Source organism: Vigna unguiculata, chromosome 7 (genome assembly GCF_004118075.2).
Source record: "Vigna unguiculata cultivar IT97K-499-35 chromosome 7, ASM411807v1, whole genome shotgun sequence".
NCBI lineage: Eukaryota > Viridiplantae > Streptophyta > Magnoliopsida > Fabales > Fabaceae > Vigna > Vigna unguiculata.
This window is the reverse complement of record NC_040285.1, coordinates 29,152,805-29,176,295: the sequence shown is the minus strand read 5'-3', so window position 1 is coordinate 29,176,295 and position 23,491 is coordinate 29,152,805. Positions and strand designations below refer to the sequence as shown.

The 23,491-nt window shown below is 29.4% G+C and overlaps 2 protein-coding genes across 2 annotated transcripts; both read left to right on the top strand.

Annotated features, from left to right (window-relative positions):
- The first annotated feature begins 327 nt into the window (after positions 1-327).
- LOC114192797 (protein SIEVE ELEMENT OCCLUSION B-like) lies at positions 328-3,457 on the top strand. The gene is made up of 7 exons (XM_028082615.1): positions 328-705; positions 920-988; positions 1,082-1,491; positions 1,594-1,682; positions 1,786-1,928; positions 2,054-2,536; positions 2,616-3,457. Exons 1-7 carry the CDS (start codon positions 502-504, stop codon positions 3,213-3,215), a joined length of 1,998 nt encoding a protein of 665 aa, XP_027938416.1. The 5' UTR covers positions 328-501; the 3' UTR covers positions 3,216-3,457.
- A 14,671-nt stretch (positions 3,458-18,128) lies between these two features.
- LOC114189897 (protein SIEVE ELEMENT OCCLUSION B-like) lies at positions 18,129-21,422 on the top strand. The gene is made up of 7 exons (XM_028078621.1): positions 18,129-18,597; positions 18,713-18,769; positions 18,865-19,280; positions 19,499-19,587; positions 19,680-19,828; positions 20,020-20,505; positions 20,655-21,422. Exons 1-7 carry the CDS (start codon positions 18,217-18,219, stop codon positions 21,240-21,242), a joined length of 2,166 nt encoding a protein of 721 aa, XP_027934422.1. The 5' UTR covers positions 18,129-18,216; the 3' UTR covers positions 21,243-21,422.
- The last annotated feature ends 2,069 nt before the right edge of the window (positions 21,423-23,491 follow it).

The following is a 23,491-nucleotide window of genomic DNA, read 5'->3' as shown; positions in this document are numbered from 1 at the left end:
CAATATAAAATGGACATAACATCTTATCATAGCTGGAAATATATAACACTTTTCTTTTTTGGCATATCATCGTGTATCTTTCCCAAAAGCAAAAGTTTGGCCGTGAGACACAAGAAAAATAAATAAATTCCCTGCGGTTTCTACAAAATCCCAATTATATCCTTAGTCTTGTGATCTCACTTTTAATCGAGATAGCTTCAGAAAGCTGCAGGGACATGTTGTGAACTTCACATTGCTGCAGCATGCTTCACGTTTAGAAACCACCGTATCATAAGCTACTTTACATATTATTCTGTCTCTCTGTCTCTGTTTCTGTCCCTTTTCTTTTCTTTTCTTGAGTTGAGATATCTCTGTGCTTAAGCAACTGTGCTAAGTTTAAACTCACACGCACTCCACCTTATATATAAGTTGAGCATCATCACCACCAATGCCAGGGCAAAGCATAATTTGCTTTCAAATACAAACCAACACAAGAGGATACTACTCTCACATTGAATCACCATGGCATTGTCTAATGGAACTTCAACTACCGCTTTGATTCCTCAAAGCGGCACGGCTTCCATCCAACATCGTGCCTCTTTGCCCAATCCATTTGATCTTACTGACGATCAGATCCTCGACATTGTTTATCTAGCCCACCTCAATGACGATGAAATTTGCGACACAGACAATCTTTACAACCTTGTCTCCAACATTGCCCTTCGGGTAATTCCCATCCATTTTGTCGACCATTTTTTATTTCTAACGTTCATCATGTTCAGTTTTTTCGATAATACAAATAGCGTCGTTGATTGATTATTACAAATCTTTTAATTTAATGTCCCTTATGTTTTTTTAGAACATAATGCACTGTAGGAAGTTGTACAAAATAGTAATATAGATGAAGCAGCTAACTTTCAAATTTCTAATTGTTTTACAGAGTCAATCTCTGATTTCCGCAAGCAGTTTAAAACCAGAATTCGTTACACTGAAGCTGATTTCTTGCCAGGTTAACTTCTATGCATATGTTATGTTGGATCATCTAAATCTAATAGGTGTGGTTAGCATTTAATTTGACACTTACATACAAGCGGTGACACAGATGATATCCACACGTGCTGCTGCGCACTGCGTACACCAGACAACAATGTGGATACTTCAACATCTGAAATGTTACTCCTGGGATGCGAAAGCGCTGATAGCAATAGCTGCTCTGTCTTTGGAGTACGGGAGTTTCGTGCACCTTTCTCAGTTTCAAACAAACGATGTGCTTGTAAACTCGTTGAGACAGCTGAATCAAGTTCAGAGCAGGAATGTGTCTGCTGTTGCCGAACTTGTCTCGTACACAGTAACAGTGTTTCAGCAAATCAAAGAGTGGGCAAGGTATGCTGCTGATGGTTATGATCCAGAAGACGTACCTGACTTGACAGAAGCCTTTCAAGCCATCCTTGTTGTTGTATACTGGACAATTGCTGCCACTGTTTCTTCCACAGGCAACCTTGTCGGTGTATCGTAAGTTTTCATCTTTTCATCTCATATCCAAGTTTTTAACTCGAGACTCGAACTGAAAAACATTGATCTTATTATATAACTTATATTGTTTGTTTTTATCAGGAGCTATAAGTTATCAGAATACAGATTCAGGCTTTCCGCTGCTGTTGAAAAATTGACAACACATCTTGGAAATTGCAGTGTGCAAATAGGTTGATAAATTATTTGTTTCCGGTTCTTTAAATCCCTTGGAGTTTGGAGACTGATTAAGGTTGTTATAACGGTATAGATAAGAGTTTGTCTTTATTTGTTCAGGCAATGTACGAGATTACGTTATCATCAGGAACATCTATGACAGGCCTAAAGATATTGTAGACTTTTTGAAGGCTCTGATCTACCCTCAACAAAAGGGGCCCGAGAATCCCAAGATATTTCAAGGGAGCAACCTAGTTACAAAGGTTAGTTCGTTACTTTTGCTGCAATAAAAGTATTAACTGGGTTTTGTTGCAATCTAATCATGGATGGAGAGAGACCTAGTTGAATGATTATGTTATGTTTTTTATTTCTTTTATGCCACAAACAGGGCATTGAAGTGTTCAGGCTGAAACACGTGTTGCTCTTCATATCGGGTTTAGACAGCGTTGAAGATGAGATTTCGCTTTTGAATTCAATGTACGACAGACTGCAAGAGGATCCAAAAGAAGCGAAAGGTTTCAAGAAAGAAGATTTTAAGATTTTGTGGATCCCCATTGTGGAGGAGTGGAACGAGGGAAGTAGGGAACACTTCAAAGCTTTGAAGAGTGGCATCAAATTTTACGCGGTGGAATACTTCAACGAGTTACCAGGGTTGAAGATAATAAAAGATAGAGAAAGGTTGAATTTTGAGATCCAGCCAATTGCACCGTTGTTGAGCCCGAGAGGTGCCATTATGAATGAAAACGCCCTGGAAGTGATCTTTGAATGGGGGATAGAGGCCTTCCCTTTCAGAAAAATTGATGGTGAAGAACTCACTCTAAAATGGAAGTGGCTTTGGGATTTAATCTTAAAAGCAACACCTGGACTGCAGGTACACTACATTTTTCATTTTGTCAGTAAAATGGGATTAAAGAAGCATTTGTTGTAATTAAGTTTACTATGTGAATCAGGTTAAGGAGAACAGATACATATTTATCTATGGAGGTAGCAACAGTGCATGGATCCAAAACTTCACACACGAACTGTCAAGGATAAAAATGAACGAGAGCATCCAGCGTGCGGATATTATAATAGAGTACTATCAACTGGGGAAGGGGAAGAGTGAACCCAACAACAGTGTTCCGAGTTTCTGGATTGGCGTGGAAAGGAAGAAGCAAAACAAGAAACACCAAGAGGCTGTGGACTGCGAGATTCAAAAAATTGTGAAGTGCTTATTCTGCCTGAAACGAGACCCACAAGGATGGGCCATTCTGAGCAAAGGGCATAACATTAAGCACCTTTGTCATGGGCAGGCTGTATACCAGACAGTGGCGGAGTTTCAAAACTGGAAAGGGAAAGTGTTTGAGAGAGAAGGATTTGACATTGCATTCAAGGAGTACTACGATGCGAAGGAAAAAGAAATATCTGCCATTCAACCATGCGAGGATTACACTTCAACTTCAAGTGTCATAGCCACCATCACATGCCCCAACCCCACGTGTGGCCGTGTCATGGAGGTGTCTTCTGTTAACTACAAGTGCTGCCATCGTGATGATGCTTTGAATTGTTGAATTTCAACTGGACGAAGAAGAAGAAGTGTCTCGGTTTCGTTTTTCTTCTTTCTTCATCTTTGAAGTTCTGCTCCCATTTTGCTTTGCTTACTATGCATCGTGTGATATACTATACTATACTATAGGCCCACCTGGTTTACCCCTTTAATGGGCAGACAAAGCCAGAATAAGACTTTCTCTTTTCTTTGTCCATCTGTAGTCGAATTTCTTTTTTGAATAAAGTTATGAATTACGCATCTGCACATGTATTTCGTATTATCCAGATTTACATTTCTATTTAATTTGTTCCTTGTTATTTTTCGGTGTTTATAAAGGATAATGTATTTTAATTGTTTTTTTTAATTATTTTTAAATTATCGTATTATATCATTAAAAAAATTAAAATAAATAATTAAAAAATAATTGAAGTAATAGGTTAAAAATAAATTAAAATATTATTATCTTTTCGCAAAATATTAGATCCAATGCTTAATTTATACTGGTTTTAGTTTTTTATTGATGGAAAAAACTAACTAGATTGGTTGGAAATACAACTAGACTAAATTGAATGGAGAAAAATTCTCACTTAAGTTCGGGTAATATGTTTCAGTGAAAATATATCTCTTAAGTGACAAAACTAGCACTTAAATTATATTATTTCATTAGAAAGAAAGTAAATATTGAAATTCTCTCCCAAACATTGAACCTTGCACTTAAAGCAATGAGACTAATTATTCATGCTACAAACTTCTTCTAATCACAAGCTCTCATCGCAAGAGACTTCACATCATTTGAACGAAATGAGTATTTAAAAATAGATAATTGTTTCATTTTTAGTTTAAATAATGGTTTGGTTCTAATTTTTGTTCGATTTTTTTAACGTGATCCTACTTTTTTTTAATTTGATCATAATATTCGTCAATTTTATTTAATTTGGTCATTTTTGTTAACATCATTAAAATAGTTAACGGAATGTGAACAGTAACTAACACGTGTCATTTTGTGATTTTTTAATTTTTTAATTTTTAAAAAAATATACACGTGTCAAGCTCATATCATGCCACATGTCATTTTGTGATTTTTAATTTTTTTAATTTTTTTTTAAATTTAACTTTTTAAAATTTATTTCTTTATTTAAAAAAAAATCATGTGTCAAACCAATATCATGCCACGTGTCAGAGTCAGTTTTCAATTTGGTCCTAATATTCGTTATTTGTTTTCAATTTGGTCATAATTTTTTTTTTAAAATTTAACATTTTTGTTTCTCTCCAAATTGAGACAAAATATAATTTGTATATAAATGTTATATGGATATTCTTATTAAAATGCATATTTTTATTAAATATTTTTAATTTATAATTAGAGTTGGTTTAAAATTAAATATTTTTAACCTCTTAAAATTTTAAATTAATGGTATTATTACTTTTTTCGTTTTAATTTTAAACTAACTATAATTCTAAATTAAAAATATTTAATAAAAATATACATTTTAATAAGAATATCCATATAACATTTATATATAAATTAAATTTTGTCTCAATTTGGAGAGGAAAAAAAATGCTAAATTTAAAAAAAAAACATTAGGACCAAATTGAAAACAAATAGCGAATATTAGGACCAAATTGAATATTAAAAATTGACCTTGACACGTGGCATGATATTGGCTTGACACGTGGAATTTTTTTAATTAAAAAAATATTAAAAAATCACAAAATGACACATGACATGATATGAGCTTGACACGTGTACATTTAAAAAAAATTAAAAGAAAAAAAATGACACTTGGTGGTTACTATTCACATTCCGCTAACTATTTTAACGGTGTTAGAGAAAGGACCAAATTGAATAAAATTGACGAATATTAGAACCAAATTGAAGAAGAAAACAAAAGTAGAACCACATTGAAAAAATCAAACAAAAACTAGGACTAAATCATTATTTAAGCCTTATTTTTATGAACAAACTTCAAGTCACAACTTGAATGACAAAATTTATTGTCTAAATGATTGAGGGAAGACTTCAATAATTTTCTATAATAACTGTCATCAAATGATCATTTTGATGTTCAAAGTAATATATATATATATATATATATATATATATATATATATATATATATATATATATATATATATATATATATATGTAAAATAATGGATGTGTAACACACCCAAGAATTTTGAAGCAAGAACCGCTCTATCTCAAGCTTTTATTAATAATAAGATTTCTCCGAACTATAAGGTGAATGGCTGAGTTAAAAAAATTAGTTTAATTTGATTCACTTTTTGATTAAATAGAAATTTTGCAACTTAACTCGATTTACTATGAATTGATAAGTTGACTCATTGACTCACTTACAAATGTTTTTTGTTTTTTACAATTTATTTTATATATCTATAGCATTACAATAGAAGTGAATTGACTAGATTTATTTTTTATTCAAAATGTTCACATGATTATCGAAATATTATTATAAAGATGATAATTAAAGATTAAAATATCAACGTATATAACTTGACAAACAAATAAATTAAACTTTCAAATTATTTCAAATATTATTGAACAATATTTTAGTATTTAAAAATATCATATTGTGAATCTATCTAATTAGAAGCAGAAAATAATTATAACAAAAAAGTTAACAATAATTTAAAAATATTGCCATCTCTCTATTTATATGATGCCAATGTCTATAATTCGTGGCCCATATAAATGTCCTCATTACCAAAAAGAACAAATTGAAAAAATGGTGAGTGATAAGGTGATCATAGATTGGATTTTTAATAATTCAATCCACATCCATTTTAGATCCAAATAATTAGATTAGATTTTCGATCCAAATCCATTTTTCAGTAGAACTAGATTGAATTTTTTAAAATCCATATCCAAATATTTTGATTGAGATTTAAATCTAGATCCAAATATTTGGATCAAGTTCAAAATCTAGAATCCATTTTTTATAAAAAAAAATTTAAATTGAATTTTCTAAAAATCGTGTCCTTAAGGCTGACACTATCGAATTTGACATTTTTTTTGTTAGGGCCAACTTGGCCGAATTTTAACATGGGATGGACTCAACTGACTTTCGGTCGTGACTGACTCAACCAAATTTTGGTCGAGGCGGTAGAATTTTGGTCGAGGCCGACTTGGTCGAATTCAGCCAAACTTTGGCTGGAATCGACTCGGCCAAATTCAAACGAATTTCGGTCAGGGCTGACTCGGACGAGTATATACAAATTTCGATCAGGAACGACTCGGTAAAATTTGGCTACAAACGACCGAATTTCGGCAGCGGATGATGTGGCCGAATATGATCGAATTTGGGTCAAGGCTGACTAAGCAAAATTTTGGTTGAGATCAACATGACTAGATTCGATCAAATTTTGATCAAGGCCTATTTTTCCTAATAAGGAAAATTTTTTGGCCAAAGCCGACTTGGCCAAATATGGTCACATTTGGGCCAGGGCCTACTTTGTCAAATTTTGATCGAGGTTGACTAGACTGAATTAGTCAATCGGGGTCGACTCAACTAAATACGACCAAATTCTGATCACAACCAACTTGGCTGAATATAACCAAATTTCATTTGAGGTCATCTAAGCTAAATACGACCAAATTTGGGTCAGGGTTGACTCGGCCAAATTTTGACCTGGGTCGACTTAATTGAATTCGACTGAATTTTGACCCTAACTATGCTGAAAATCGTCTTGAAGGCGGGTTACCATCAATTTCATGCTGAGAGATGAGGATACTAAGAAGACCTCTTTCAGAACACATGAGAATCACTGTGAGTTTCTTATTATGCCTTTCAGATTGACTAATGCCCCATCTACTTTTTCATCCTTAATGAATGAGGTATTAAGGCCATACTTGTGACATTTTGCTGTTATGACTTTGTTAACTACCCATTAAGACGTAAAATGTTTAAGAGGATTTTTGGGGTTAGTGGACTATTATAGAAAATTTGTTGAGAACTATGGAGCAATAACTTAATCCTTGTTTGCATTTTTGAAGAAATGTTTTTTAATGGAATGTAGTTGTTCGGACAACATTTGAGAAGTTCAAATTTGTCATGACCTCACTACTTGTTTTAGTTGTTCAGGATTTTTTCCAAGCAGTTTATCAAGGACACAAACAAACTTCAAGTATTGGGTTAGACAATGTGTTATTACAAGAGAAGTGACCTATTATTTTTTGGAGTAAAGCTCTTAGAGGGAGGGAGTAATTGAAATAGTCTATGAATAGGAACTTATGGCAACTCAGTTGTGGCAACAATATCTTATCAGAGGACAACACGAATTAACAAACAATTTAAATGGACTACTAAATTACTTAAATATGACTTTAATGTTCAATATAGATCGAGAAGGGAATAGTCCTTGATGCTCCTTCCATACAATTTAATTTAGTGACCACATCACTAGTGCATGGTGAAAAAATGCCCTGAATGTGAATCTAAATTTACTCAAGATCTACATGTCAATAAGATTTAGTAACAAAGAGTGAGAATCAAATTGTTTATGACTTAAGAAAAAATTAGCTATAATTTAAAGGAAAGCGGGTGTTTCCCTGTAAGTGTGGTCAAATTCCTATCATTCTCTAATAGGAGGACATTCTGTTTTTTTTTTTTTTACTTAGAAAAGAATGGTGAATGCAATATATTGGATGGGTATAAAAATGATATTAAGAACTATGTGGCATGTTGTGAGGTTTGTCAACAACAAGGTTTACCTGCTGCTCTAAGTGAAGATAGAGAGTTCCAAATGTTTCCATAAGTTGTCTTCAATAGTAAACAAAATGCTCATGGAGATGTAGAAGTGTTGCTCTAATGGAAACAACTTCTACCATGTGAGAATAGTTGGCAGTTAGCATTTGAGATTCAACAATTGTTTCCACAATTCCACCTTGAGGACTAGATCCTACTTGAAAAGGGGAGTATTGATATAACAAGAAAATCTTCAATTAAATGTGTATCAAATAAAAAATTATAATGTGTAATAGTTAGTGGAGTCAGTTGTCAGTTAATAAATCTGGTCAACAAATATGAAATTCGTTACTTAATTAACTAAAATTCATTTTTAGAAAGTATCATATTTCGAAATTCGATTAGAAAAGTGAAACCCATTTTAAATGAAAATACACCGATTTCGAAATTCAATTAAATAAATTATCGAATATCAAATTTTGATAAAGAAAGTTACGAGATTTCAAAATTCAGTTAAGGGAAACTTAACGAATTTTCAAATCTTGTTTAAGTATTAAACATATTTCAAAATTCGTATATATATATATATATATATATATATATATATATATATATATATATATATATATATATATATGAATTTCGAAATCCGTTTGAAATTTTTGAAATCTCCTTAACTAGATTTTGAAATTCAGTAAGTTTCTTAATTGGATTCGAAATCTATTGCATTTTAATTTATAATGGATTTTGCTTTTACATATCGAATTTTAATGAATTTTATTTTAATTAGAAAACGATTTTCATATTTATAAGAATATCACATTTATGTTGATCTAAGAGTATGAATTTCAAGAATTGAAATTAATGATTTTTTTAAGCTCAAAATTTTTATAATAAGCAATTTTTGTAGTTACTAGTTACTATCATAAGATTTTCAGTATTAGCTATAATTTAAAGGATAGTTGGTGCTTCCTTGTAAGCCTGGTCAAATTTCAATCATTATAGAAATTATATTATCATCTAATAGGAGAACATTTTGATTTTAGTGGTGAATGCCTGGATAGGTATAAAAATGATATTAAGAACTATATGACAGATTATAAGGTTTGTCAAGAAACAAGGTTTACATGCTGCTCTGACCAAAGACAGGGAGCTCCAAATATTTCCAGAAGTTATCTTCAGTAGCAAACAAAATGCTCATAGAGATGTAGAAGTGCTTCTCAAATGGCAACAACTTCCACCATGTGAGAATAGTTGGGAGTTAGCATGTGCATGTGAGATTCAACACTTGTTTCCTCAATTTCACCTTGAGGACGAAATCCCACTTCAAAGGGAGAGTATTGATAGAAGAGGAAAACCTTCCATTTAATGTGTGTATCAAATAAAAAATAAGAAAAAAATTATAATGCATAGTAGTTAGTGGACTCATAGTAAATTTGGTCGACAAATATGAAATTCGTTACTAAGAAACATATTTCAAAATCCATAAAGTATTAAACATATTTCGAAATTCGTATATATATTTAACTACCCTTCCATATTTCTAATTACTTTTTATTTTAATTTTTTTTAATCCACTATTATTTTCTTTGTTAATATTTAAATTTTTTCTCTTTTAACTTTTTCAAAACTCAATAAAAAGAGACTAATATATATATATATATATATATATATATATATATAAATTTTGAAATCCGTATGAAATTTTTAAAATCTCCTTAACAAGATTTTCAATCCGGTAAGTTTCTTAATAGGATTTTGAAATTCGATGCATTTTCATTTAACACAGATTCCACTTTTATGTATCGAATTTCGAAAATGAATTTCACATTACTTTGGAAACATATGGAAACATATTTCATGTTTATAAGAATATCACATTTATGTTGATATGAGAGTATGCGGTTCAAGTATTGACATTAATGGTTTTTTTTAAAGTTCAGAATGTTTATAGTAAGCATGGTCAAATTTCTATCATTCTGCAGAAATTACATGATTCTCCAATAATGGGACATTATTGTTTTATTTTTGACTTACAAAAAAGTGGTGAATGAAATATAATGGATGAGTATAAAAATGATATTAAGAACAACGTGGTATGTTGTGAGGTTTGTCAACAAAACAAGATTTACATAATGTTATAACTGAAGATAGGGAGCTTCAATTGTTTCTATAAGTTGTATTAAGTAGCAAACAAAATGCTTAGGGAGATGTAGAAATGTTGCTCAAATGGTAAGAACGTCCACCATGTGAGAATAGTTGGAAGTTAGCATCTGAGGTTCCACAATTGTTTCATCAATTCTACCTTGAGAACTAGATCCCACAAGAAAGGGAGAGTATTGACAGAACAAGAAAATCTTCTATTAAATGTGTGTATCAAATAAAAAGTAAGAAAAATTATAATGTGTAATAGTTAGTGGAGTCAGTTATTAGTTAGTATTTCAGATGACAAATACGAAATTCGTTACTAAATTAAACTGGAATACTTTTTTAAAAAGAAACGGATTTGAAATACGATAAATAACAATGAAACTGATTTTAAATTAAAATTCACTGATTTCAAATTTTTCTATAAGTTGTATTAAGTAGCAAACAAAATGCTCAGGGAGATGTAGAAATGTTGTTCAAATGGTAACAACTTACACCATGTGAGAATAGTTGGATGTTAGCATTTGAGGTTCCACAATTGTTTCCTCATTTCCACCTTGAGGACTAGATCCCGCAAGAAAGGGGAAGTATTGACAGAACAAGAAAACCTTTTATTAAATGTGTGTATGAAATAAAAAATATAAAAAATTATAATGTGTAATAGTTAGTGGAGTCAGTTGTTAGTTCATATTTCGGACAACAAATATGATATTCGTTACTAAATTAAACTGAAATACTTTTTTAAAAAGAAACGGATTTCGGAATACTATAAATAACAATGAAACTCATTTTAAATTAAAATTCACCGATTTCAAAATCAAATTAAAGAAATTACCGAATATCAAATTCCCTTAAATGAAGTTACTGGATTTCAAAATCGATAAGCGAAACTTACCGTATTTCAAAATTTTGTTTAAGTATTAAACATATTTTGAAATTCATATATATATATATAGTTAATTACCCTTTAATTTTTTTAATACTTTTTATTTTAAATTTTCTTAATCCATTATTATTTTCTTTATTTTTATTTCAATTTTTTCTTCTAACTTTTTCAAAAGTATATATATATATATATATATATATATATATATATATATATATATATATATATATATATATATATATATATTTCATTTGAAAATTTTAAAATCATCTTAACGAGATTTTTAAATCCGAAAGTTTCCTTAATCGGATATCAAAATTCGGTGAATTTTAATTGAAAACGGATTCCATCTTTATGCATCAAACTTCAAAAATGAATATTACTTTAATTGGAAAACAAATTTTATATTTATAAGAATATCACATTTATTTTGATCTGAAGAGTATAAATTCAAGAATTGATATTAATGGTTTTTTTTAAGTTCAAAATTTTTATAATAAGCATGGTCAAATTCCTATAATTCTGTAGAAATTATATGATTTGTGAATACTATGACATTTTTGTTTTATTTTTGACTTACAAAAGAGTGATGAATGAAATATAATAGATGAGTATAAAAATGATATTAAGAACTATGTGGCATGTTGTGAGGTTTATCAACAGAACAAAATTTACAAAATGCTCTAATAAAGATAGGAAGCTCCAAATATTTTTAGAAGTTGTCTTAAGCATCAAACAAAATGCTTAGGGAAATGTGGAACTGTTGCTCAAATGGCAACAACTTCCATCATGCGAGAATAGTTGAAAGTTAGCTTTTAAGGTTTCACAATTCTTTCCTAAATTTCACCTTGAGAATTAGATCCCACATGAAAAGGGGAGTATTTATAGAAAAAAAAATCTTCTATTAAATGAGTGTATCAAATAAAAAATAAGAAACAATTATAATGTGTGATAGTTAATGGAATCGGTTGTTAGTTAGTAAATCCGGTTGACAAATAGTAAATTCGTTACTAAATTAAATTGAAATTCGTTTTAGAAAGAAATGAATTTTGAAATCCAATAAAGAAAAGGGAAACCCTTTCTAAATCAAATTTTACCCATTTCGAAATCCAATTTAAGAAATTACCAAATTTCTAATTCTAATCGAGGAATTTACTGGATTTTCAAAATCCTAAATATTAAACATATTTCAAAATTTATATATATATATATATATATATATACTTTGAAATTCGTTTGATATTTTTAAAATCTCCTTTAACCACATTTTTAAATTCGGTAAGTTCTCTAATCAGATTTCGAAATTCGTGCATTTTAATTTAAATGGATTTCTTTTATGTTCTAAATTTCGAAAATAAATTTCTCTGTAATTCGAAACGAATTTCATATTTATAAAAAAATATATTTATGTTAGTGTGATAGTATGGATTTCAATGATTGACATTGATAGTATTCTTTTTTAAGTCGTAAACTTTTATAATTAGCAGTTTTTATATTTAATACCGTAAGATTTTTAGTAAAGTATCTCCCACCAAACTTTAAAATAATAAATTATTAAAAACATTAAAGGAATTATTAAAGATCCTGTTGAAAATAAAAAAAAAAATCATTGTAGACTTGTCCTCGCTTTAAAAATGCAAAATAGATGATCCATTAATTATATATATATATATATATATATATATATATATATATATATATATATATAACCAAAATGTAACAAAATATAATATATTTATATTATCTCAATCTTGATTTATCAATTCTAAAATAATTACTAATTTTTAAAATTAAAAAATATTTTTAAAAATATGTATATTTTCAAAAATCTAATTTAAATAGAAAATAATTAAGTAAATATTTTTAACAATGAGTCATATAATAAATTTATAAGAGATCGAACAAATAATGAATTAGATCGCCTTAGTATGGACAAAGTTGAACTTGATCAACACAATGTTATTTTCAAATCATTAGAAAGTGTTATCAACCTTGATGTCAATCTGAGCGAGTTGAAAGATTTTTCTTATTTATCATCGGATCAGTTAAGCTCTAAGTGCGCTTTTGACCCTTTTTTCCCATTTTACCAAAATGGTTAATCAACAATTACATGTAAACAAATCGAAAATAACCGTCAAATCACTTTACGTGATTTTTTTTTAAATAAAATTACAAAATTATTGATGTGAAAATTATCTCTTTCAAATACGAATTTAGATGGAATGCAAAGCAAAAGTCTATTGTACTTATGAATCAAAACATTTATTTATTATAACACCTAAAAACAAATCAATAATCAAACAGAAATAAGACAACACATGGTTTGAATTTATAACAAATCTCAAAATTCAACCATTCAAAAATTAACAATCAATTTCAAAGTCAATAGAAATATTTCAAAATAGTTTGAAGATATTTTAGTTCAATAATACGTTATCTTAATAATAATAATAAGATAATAAAATATTGAAAATTCACGAAATTCAAAAATGATTTAATATATGTAAGAAAAACTTCAAAGTGAATTTTAATTGATGAATCACCTTCTAGCAACTAGACTCTCAAAAAAAAAAAAGATAGATGACTTTAAAATTTTATATTTTTTTAACATAATAAATTTTACAAATAAATAAATACTTAAAATTATTGTTTATGTTAAAGTATAAATTAAAATTTTAACATTTATCATTCTTTTTATTGTTCTAAATCAGAAAATTCTGGTTTTTACAAACCGTACTTTATGTATATCAGTGTCTTTAAATATTTAGTCTAAATATTGAAAACTTACCAAGGGTTGATTTAAGTGAAGGAATTTAACATCCTTTAACCTCAAGAACTTTTGGATTAATATGATAAGAAATTGTATATTTTTTTTTATTTATTAACTAATAACTAGAATTGTTAAAATTGGTTGGAACTCGCGAGTCAATCCGGTTCACCACGGGTTCAAGCCGAATTGGATTGAAATTTTCTTACAAATTTTAATACGGGTTGATTTTTGTCCCGACTCACCTAGGTTGAACCCATGGTGACTCGGTTTACCTTACCAACCCACAAATAAAGGATCACACAAGTGTTTTTTGTTTAAATTAGACATTGCATTTGGGTCAGGTTAGGTTTTTTTTAGCCAATATATAGATAATTTGTATTTTTTGTGATTTTGGTTTGTATTTGGATTGTATTAAAGTTTATTTGGATTTTGATTAGAATTATAATTTAGTTTAGACTGAAAAAAAAATTGTATTTTTTTTAATTAAGTGAACTCGTGAACCGACCCGTTTAACCCACCAACCCGTGATGAGCCGGGCTGGATTTAAATTTTTTTTGGCTCACTAATAAGTAAGTCAGATTAGGTTGGCTCACTAAGTGATCAACCCGTGGTGGACCAAACCAAACTGAATCGAATTATCCGTTTTAACAACTCTACTAATAACACTTTATATTGATTGTTTTTGTCGCTTATGTGTATGACTCCTACCTAAATCGAAAATTTAAGGATTGTGCAATATCACTGAATTTGGAAATTCTTGGTCCATAATTACGTCTAAGAGGTTGTGAAACTCTTAATTGGAGAGGGAATGGAAAAGGAAGAAACCAGTTTATACCAGCTTAAAAAAAAGGTTGTATAGCATTTCAAGTTCTCACTAAAAATAAAGAGCACCTCCATAGCATAGAAGTATAATTTATTTTTGGGTTAAACATGTTTTAAATCTCAGAACTTTGATTCAAAATTGGAATTTATCCTTGTTTAAAATTTCGATACATTTTGGTCCCTATATTTTAAAAATAAATGAATATAGTTCTTTTAACCCAATTACGTTAATTTTTTGTTGACGCGTCGAATGTTTTTCATGTTAGTATTGGAATTATTTACACTATTTGACACATTTCCAGTTCAATATTTGTTGAGAAATGCGTTTGACACCTAAAAAAAAGTTAACGTAATTGAGTTTAAATGATTATATTCATTTATTTTTAAAGTTTAGGAACCAAAGTGTATCGAAGTTTCGGACAAAAACGAATTTCAAGTTTTGATCAAACATTGTCGGACCTTAAGAGAGACTAAGGGGGCCATGCCCCCACCCTCTTTTTTTTTATATTTATATATTTATTATATAATTTTTTATATATCTTTTAAAAATTAATATTTTTAATATATTTTATATATTTGATATTTTAATAAATTTTTATATATTTTTATGTATATATAAGGAATTTTTTTTCTTTTTGTTGTCCATTTTTAGTTTTAACTTTTTTAATTTTAACTTTTAAACATTTTTTTAATAAAAATAGTTATTTTATTAATATTATCTTTTAAATGATTATTTGTTTAATTTAATTATTTTTTATTTAATTATTGTTTTAAATTTAATCACTATAAATGAAAATTAATTATAGTAAAATTATAAAAGTTATTTATATTTAATTTTATAATTATAATAATAACATAATTGTTATTTTTATTTTTAATTATTATAAGAAGTAAATAAAATATTTTTACTAATTTTTATAAAAATTTTGAAATTACTCTTTTGATTCCTCCTTTCGTTCAAAAATATTAAGTCGATTTTCTAGTTTTAATTTGGTTCCAATTTTTAAAAAAATGATGCAGTTTTGTCCTTTTCTCATTAATTTCTTGAATTGGGTCAAGATTTTTTCATCAAAAATGAAGTTGTGAATAAATAAGGATGGTTTGTTTTGTTGGTGTAATTGACATAATCTTCAGGTCAATTTTGATGAAAAATTCTTGCTTCGCTTCAAGGAATTTAACGAAAAAGATCAAATTGCATCAATTTTAAAACAATCGGGACATAATTGAAACTAAAAAATCCTAGATAACCAACTTGACATTTTTGTAAGAAAAAATAGATAAAAAAAAATAATTGAATCAAAATTTTGTACCCCAACTATATTAGTAACACAACATACATCTATTGACTTTTTTTTTATTACTACGTTTTGTGAATTAAAAAATCGACTTAGTAAACTTAATTAAATCCATATTATTCTGATCCACAATTTATTTGTGAAGTAACGAAAATCAGTGATAAAATAAATATATGCTGGAGTTATTTTACTTCTTTAATTGAAAAAGAAACTGAAAAAAAAAAACATAATCAGCAATAATGATAAATGTGTGAATCTTTTCATATGAAAACTGTTTGTATTATTTATTATTTTTATGCATATATATATATATATATATATATATATGTTTTTTATTATTTTTACTTGGTATTTTTTAAGTTTTTTGTTTAGTTAATATAAGTATTTCTAAACAAGATGAATTTTTTTGTAAATATTATTTATAAATAAAAATAAAATTAAATATGTTTTTAGTCCAAAATGGAAAATATTTTAATTCCAAATTTAAAATTTTTTAAGTTAATATCATTAACTTTTTTTAATTTGATAGATGATGTTTCATAATTTAAAGTTAACATTAACTTTTTTAAATTTTGGGCTTTTGTTTTCTAATTATAGTTTGACATTAAGAAAATATCGTTAATCAGAATGACAAAAATCCATCATCATTACCCCTTAATCCTTTGTAGTTCGATCCAATAGAATGTTGCGACAGTTTCTCCTTTGTAATCCTTCTTCAGTCGAAGAGACATCAATAGATTCCGAACTATTCATTTTTCTTTTTAATTTTTCATACGACTGTAGCATTTATATGGATGAAACAAAGTGTCTCACCTCAACTGCACACAAACATATATTTATATAACTGGAAAATTATGCAAACAAACTTGAAGAACACGGATAATACAAAAGAGAAAACGCACACACTTGTTATAGAATACTTCAATTGCTAACTGGTCCATAAAGAAAAGGGTTCTTAATAAAGAAAAAGAGCGAAGCTTCCTTATAACGAATTAATTTCTTTTTTAACCTTTCTTATACTTTGAGACATTAGAGAATCAATGAATTTATACAATGCCAAAGCAAGCCTGAGCTTAATCAAGAAAAAAAAATAAAAAACCAATGGTACCAAAGTTTGAGGTTGTTAGCAAACTTGTTTATCCATTGCACATATAATTTATAAATACACTTTATGTTATTACCCTTCTACTTTTAAAAATAAAATATTAAATTTTGGTTAAGTGTATTTATTACTGAATGAATTAATAACCCCCTTTTACTTTTTTTTACAGCATATTCTCATTTACTTATTATACACAGTTCTTGTTAGGAACATATGATTTTGTAAAGTCGAAATAAATTGTTATACACAATCCTTGTCATTTTCCACTAGATGACAAAATAAGTTGGATATTTTGTATAAAAAAGCAAAAATAAATTTGAAATATATTAAAAGTACCCAAAACAGATTTGAAATTCATAAAATGATTAGAAATTTCAAAAGGGCAGGGTTGCAATAATGAGAATTTAAGTCACCACTAATTTTTTCGGTGTAAGTTTATTTGATCTAATTGTGAGAATTTGTCCCATCTAATTGTAGGTGAAATACCATCATTAACTAGAAATTATCCTATCTCATTTCGTCATCTTAAATACAACAAAAATCTATTCAAACATCTCAAAGCGCATCCGTCACGAAGCTCAGATTTCAAATAGATGACCTCTAATTTTAAATAAGTAATAATCAAATTGTGAACAAATACATTCAATTCCAACCAATGAATCCAGTTTTTTATATATAAGACTTTATAAACAACTTTAATATTAATTTAATAGAATACTAAAAAAAACTTAATTGAGTAAAAACATAAGTAAATCATAAACTTAAATTACTAATGAAGTCATATAATCACTAATAAAAAGTAATAAAAAAGGCATGTACACCTTTTATAATCCATTAGCAGCTCTATTCAAGTTTTAAATCAGATTAAGCTTTACCTAAATTACCTAAAATTTAAAAATAAATTATAATAAAATTAATGAAAGTATTAAAAGCGAAAGTTTCTTGACCTTCAAATTCACACTCCTTAAAAAAAGAAAGAAAGCAAACCAACGAAAGATGCAAACAAAAAAATAGAGCTTGAAGAGTAAAGTTATATGCACATTTAGAAACCTATCTATCTATCTATATATATCTATCTATCTATCTCTCTCTCTCTCTCTATATATATATATATATTTTTTTTTTCTTCCTGTAAATATATTTGAGTGTCGTATTATGGGGCTTTTATATTTCTTTTTCTAGTAAATAATAATAATTCATCTAAAAGAGAAAGTATACCCCCTCATAGTTTGCCTCACATTCCTCAATAATCCTAATCAGTGGAGGCTATATCCGAAAATCCCCATCATTCCACATGTTTCACGCTCATATCCTAGCCCACTTCAGAGGCAACATAGTGTTTTGTTTTATCCCGCTAAACTGTGTATATAAATATGGGAGCAATAGCATCTTCATCACAAGACAAGGTTTCCTCTACTCTCAAACACAAACTTCCTCAGAAGATACAAAATTAGTAATCACCATGGCATTGGCATTGCTCAACTCATCTGCAAGTGCCATCACTCCACAGCAGAAAGACCAACTCCCCAATCCTTTTGAGCTTCAAGACTCTCAGATCCGCTACAAGGTTTATCTCACTCACGTCAATGACGACAAAGAGTACGACGGGGATGTCCTTTTCAACCTTGTCTCCAACATTCTCAACTCCACCTCAGCTCAAGTTTCAGCAACTGCAGTAATTAGCGTTTAAAAGTTTATCTATAATTCGTTCGTTGTTACACCTTAACTTTATCATGCACATGGCATCATCATGTCTAAACAAATAACACATGGGTGGTGATATGCCACAGGTTTCTGTCACAAGTTTCAAACCAGACTTCCCTACACTGAAGCGGCTTTCCTGTCAGGTTATTAGTATATATCATATTTTGAGTTTACTTTATGGAGTTTTTGAAATTTTTTTTTTTGGTGCTAATAATTGATTATGGTAAACGAGCAATAGATGATAACCACACGTGGGACTCCAGAATGTGCACACCAGACAACACTGAAGATTCTTCAGCAACTGAGTGGGTTCTCGTGGGGTGCGAAGGCGGTGATAGCTCTAGCTGCATTCTCTTTGGAATATGGGGAATTTTGGCGGCTTGATCGGGTTCAAGTTGCAGATCAATTCGGGAACTCTTTGAAGCAGCTTAACCAAGTTCAAATTAGCAGAAAGGTCCCTGCAGACATGACTGATCTGGTCACAGTTTTAGGGGAAGTGCTAAATTACATCAATCTGTGGGCAAAATGGTCTTCTATGGATTACGACACAGAGGCAGTGCCTTCATTGTTAGCTGCCATGCAAGAGATCCCTCTTGCTGTCTACTGGACAATTGCCTCCATTGTTGCTTCCGTTGGCAACCTCGTCGGTATATCGTAAGTCCTTTTCATTGCAAACTAATTTACATAATCTGGAGATAGCAGAGAATGAAGTAAAAATCTGACTCTGATAGAATGATTTTTTAATTATATTATCAGTATACAGAACTTTAAGATTTATTTAAAGAATCTCGCCTTGTTTCACTTTAACAAGACAAGGTTCACTCTTGCAGAATATAAAAGCAATTGAGTTTAACTTTTTTTTTTGGTTTCAGGGAGCATAAATTATCAAACTTTAAAGACAGGCTTAATAAGATTGTGATCAAGTTGAAGACCCATATGGAAAATGGCAGATGGGAAATAGGTATATTTGAGTTTAAAGGCTTTCTGTTTATCCAATCTTTGGAATTTGATCTCAAATACTGATAGGATATTGTCTTCATTAATCTGTTGCAGGGAGGATACAAGATTACAAAATCCGTATCGATATTAGATATCCTAAAATTAAAGATGTTGTGGATCTGTTGGACATTCTGATCATTCCTGCTTCTGACAGCGGAACTTCCATACCCAAAATATTTGAAGGCGGCGTCCAAATTAAAAATGTTAGTGCTAAACCACACACTTGCATTAGATTTAACTTAGAGTAATAATTATTATTTTTATCAATTTTGTGACAAGTTTTACCCTTTAATTTATTTTAGATATTTGAAAATTAGTCTTTAATTTAAAAAAGTTCTCAAAAAAGAGATTTTTCATTTAAAATAAACTAATAAACGTATTGGTTACCAAACAGGGCATTGAAGTGTTCAAGCAGAAATACGTGATGTTGTTCATTTCGGGCCTCGACAGCATTGGAGATGAGATTTTGCTTTTGAGTTCCATATACAGGAGATTGCAAGAGCACGCAGGAGAAGAAAGAAAAGGTTTCAAGAAAGGTGATTTCAGAATCTTATGGATCCCCATTGTGGATGATTGGAACACCGACAACATCAGGAGGGAGAAGTTTTATAATTTGAAGAAAAACATGAAATGGCACGTGTTGGAGTACTTTGAAAAGTTACCAGGATACGAGATCATAGTGGAGAAACTTAAATACGATGGCAAGCCTATAGTGACCGTGGTCAACCCTCAAGGTCAGATAATGAATGAGAACGCATTGCAGATTATTTTCGAATGGGAAATCGAAGCGTTTCCTTTTAGGCAAATTGACGCCGATGATCTCAACAAAAAATGGAAATGGTTTTGGAATTTATTGGAGAAAACAGATGACAAAGCAAAGGTAAGCGCAAATATACAATTATTGCATGTAACATGGAAATTTTTTCTTACAAGAATCATTAATTCGAACATACAGTTATATCCATGAATCAAATGGTTTGCATTTGGTTTAGTTTATCGTTTTCTAACTAATTTGTTACTGCACTTAAGCTGTTGGGAAGGGATAATACAAGTTGCGTCTTCATCTATGGAGGTAACGACAGTAATTGGGTCCAAAACATGAAGAACGCAATTGGAAAGATCGAGAAGCACGAGATCAACAATGTGGACGTTAACATAGAGCGGTATCAGTTGGGGGAGCATAACCCTGACCATGTACCCTCATTTTGGATCGGTCTTGATGGGAAGAAGAAGAACAAGGAGTGCAAGGGAAGAGTGGACTGTGAAATTCAGGAAGTTGTGAGGACCTTGCTTTGCCTTAAACAAGATCCACTGGGATGGGTTGTTCTTAGCAGAGGGCGTAACTTAAAGCTACTGGGTCATGGTGAGCCTATGTATCAAACTGTGCTTGAATTTGAGAAATGGAAAAACACAGTGCTCGAGAAAGAAACCTTTGATGTAGCCTTCAAAGAACATTACGATGTGGTGAAAGAGAGATATGGTAGTCGCCCATATGATCATACTTCAAGTGTTCTAGCCACCATAACTTGCCCGAATAGCTCTTGTGGACGAGTCATGGAGGTGACATCAATTCAGTATAGGTGCTGCCATGGTAGTGCAAACAGTTGCAATGTCTGATTTCACCACAGGCCAACAACAATGGTTTTAAATATGGAGTTTCACTGTAACTTTCTTTGTTTACTTCGTATGCATCGTCCTGTAGCCACTTTGTTCGCCCTTCAATGGGTTGAAACTAAATAATGGCTTTTTTTGTGTGTATTGTACTTTATTTCATTGAATAAAAGTAGTATTAATATTATATTATATGCTAACTCTTAATATTTTGAGTCAATTTTGATTCATTAATTCTATTTGGGAATTACAACTAACTTTCTTCTATTCTAGTTTAGTGATGTACTAAGAAAAATTCAACTTGCGTTTCTTATTTGTACGTCTTTGAAGCAACATATAAAACTTTAGCAAGACAAATATAATTGGAGATGGAGGTTTTGGAACTGTGTATAATATGAAAACAGTTGCGTTAGAAAGCTCAGTGAGGAAAAAACGCAAGGTCAGCGTGAGTTCATGGCTTAAATGGATTTAAATTTGGTCCAGAGGAAGAAGCGAAGGGCGAGTTAGGGGTTTGTTGTTGAGCTAGAGGGTAATTTGGGAGACTAAAAAGAAATGATATTTTGTGAATTATGTTTTGATAACTTTTTTATATTTGAGGTGACAATTTTTTAAGTGTTTTTTATTTTTTTATTTTTCTATCTTTCATAATAATTTAAAATATATCAAAATATAATTGTCCAAATTAAAAGAGTTTGTGCTCACAATTTCAATATTTATTTAAGTCTAAATCATGCCAATACTATACTTCAATAAAAATAGAAAGAATAAAATAAAATAAAAATATTAATGAAAGTTGCGTTTGATTCATATAATTTGCACGCTTATATATAGAAGTTGTGTTGGACAAAGATCGATCTACGATAAAAAGTTATGTTAGAACAAGTGTATTTTCTTTTTTATAAAAGATAAATATATTTTTGATTTTAATTTTTAGTAAAAATTGAAGTTAATTTCTTTTCAAAATTTTGTATCAATTTAGTTCATCGTTTTTAAAAATACATGAATTTAATTTTTTATTAAACTTTATTTATGTTTATTGACGTTTCAAACGCGTTTTATGATAACATTGAAGTCGAGTTGTATCTAACGATATCAACAATTTAAATGTTATCATAAAATGTGTTTATAGCGTTAAATAAAATTAATAAAATTTTGTTAAAAAAACTAAATTCACGAATTTATGAATTTGGAAGACCAAAAATGACATCAAAGAAAAAGAAACTAATTTCAAATTTCATTTAAAGTTAATAACAAAAACATATTTAATATTTTTTAAAATAACACTTTAAATACCTAATGTTTTAGAAAATTGTTTCATTTCAATAACTTTCAAATAAAATTATACGGGTAAATTCACAAGTCTTTTTAAAATCTAACATATCATTTATGATAACTTATTTGAATCTCGTTTAAAATCCGAGTAATTAAACTTAAAGATAAAATTATGATTTTAATACTATAAAAATAATACAGTAATACTGAAGTGTATTATTTGTGTTTAACTAAAAAGTTAGTTTGTTAGGTCTAATAAGTTTTTAAGTAATCTAAAACTCAACCTTCTATTTAAATATGTTTTTATCAAATTATTTTTCCCAAAAACTAGTTTAGACCATCACTTATTGCTATTAATACTTTAGTCCTAAAAAATATTAATTTTTTTTTTATAAAAAGTAAAATGTTGCTTCAGGGGATCGTGAATTTAGAAGTAGTTGAATAAGGATAGACTACATTTTAAAGGTTCAATTACTCGGATGATATTCATTTTGATAGGAGTGTGTCAATTTGGTACTCACGGGAAAAAAAGTGTCAATTGTGCTCACTTTTGGAAAAAGTGTCTCAATTAGGTCCTTTTCAGAAAAAAAAAATAAAAATTAATGCCGTTAACGACACACAACATGTCACTCTCTAGTTTTATTTTTTTATTTTTTTTAATTTTATTTTTTTGCAAAATTTTGTTGTTGTCACGTGTCAAGTCCTTTCTGTGACACATGACAATGTTAGTGCCACGTGACAGGATAATGTCATATGTAACAAATGTCATTGTAGTAATTTCAATTTAGTACTCATATATACCTTATTGTTTCAATTTAGTCCCCACGTGTCACTCGATCAAACTAAATAATGCCTATAACTATCTATACATGCATGGCAAACATGGCATCAGTTACAAAGAAGGAAAAAATATGATGAAGGTAGATTAATATTACCGGATAATGTAAAAGAATGTGGGAGACAAGAAGAGGAGAGACCACAAA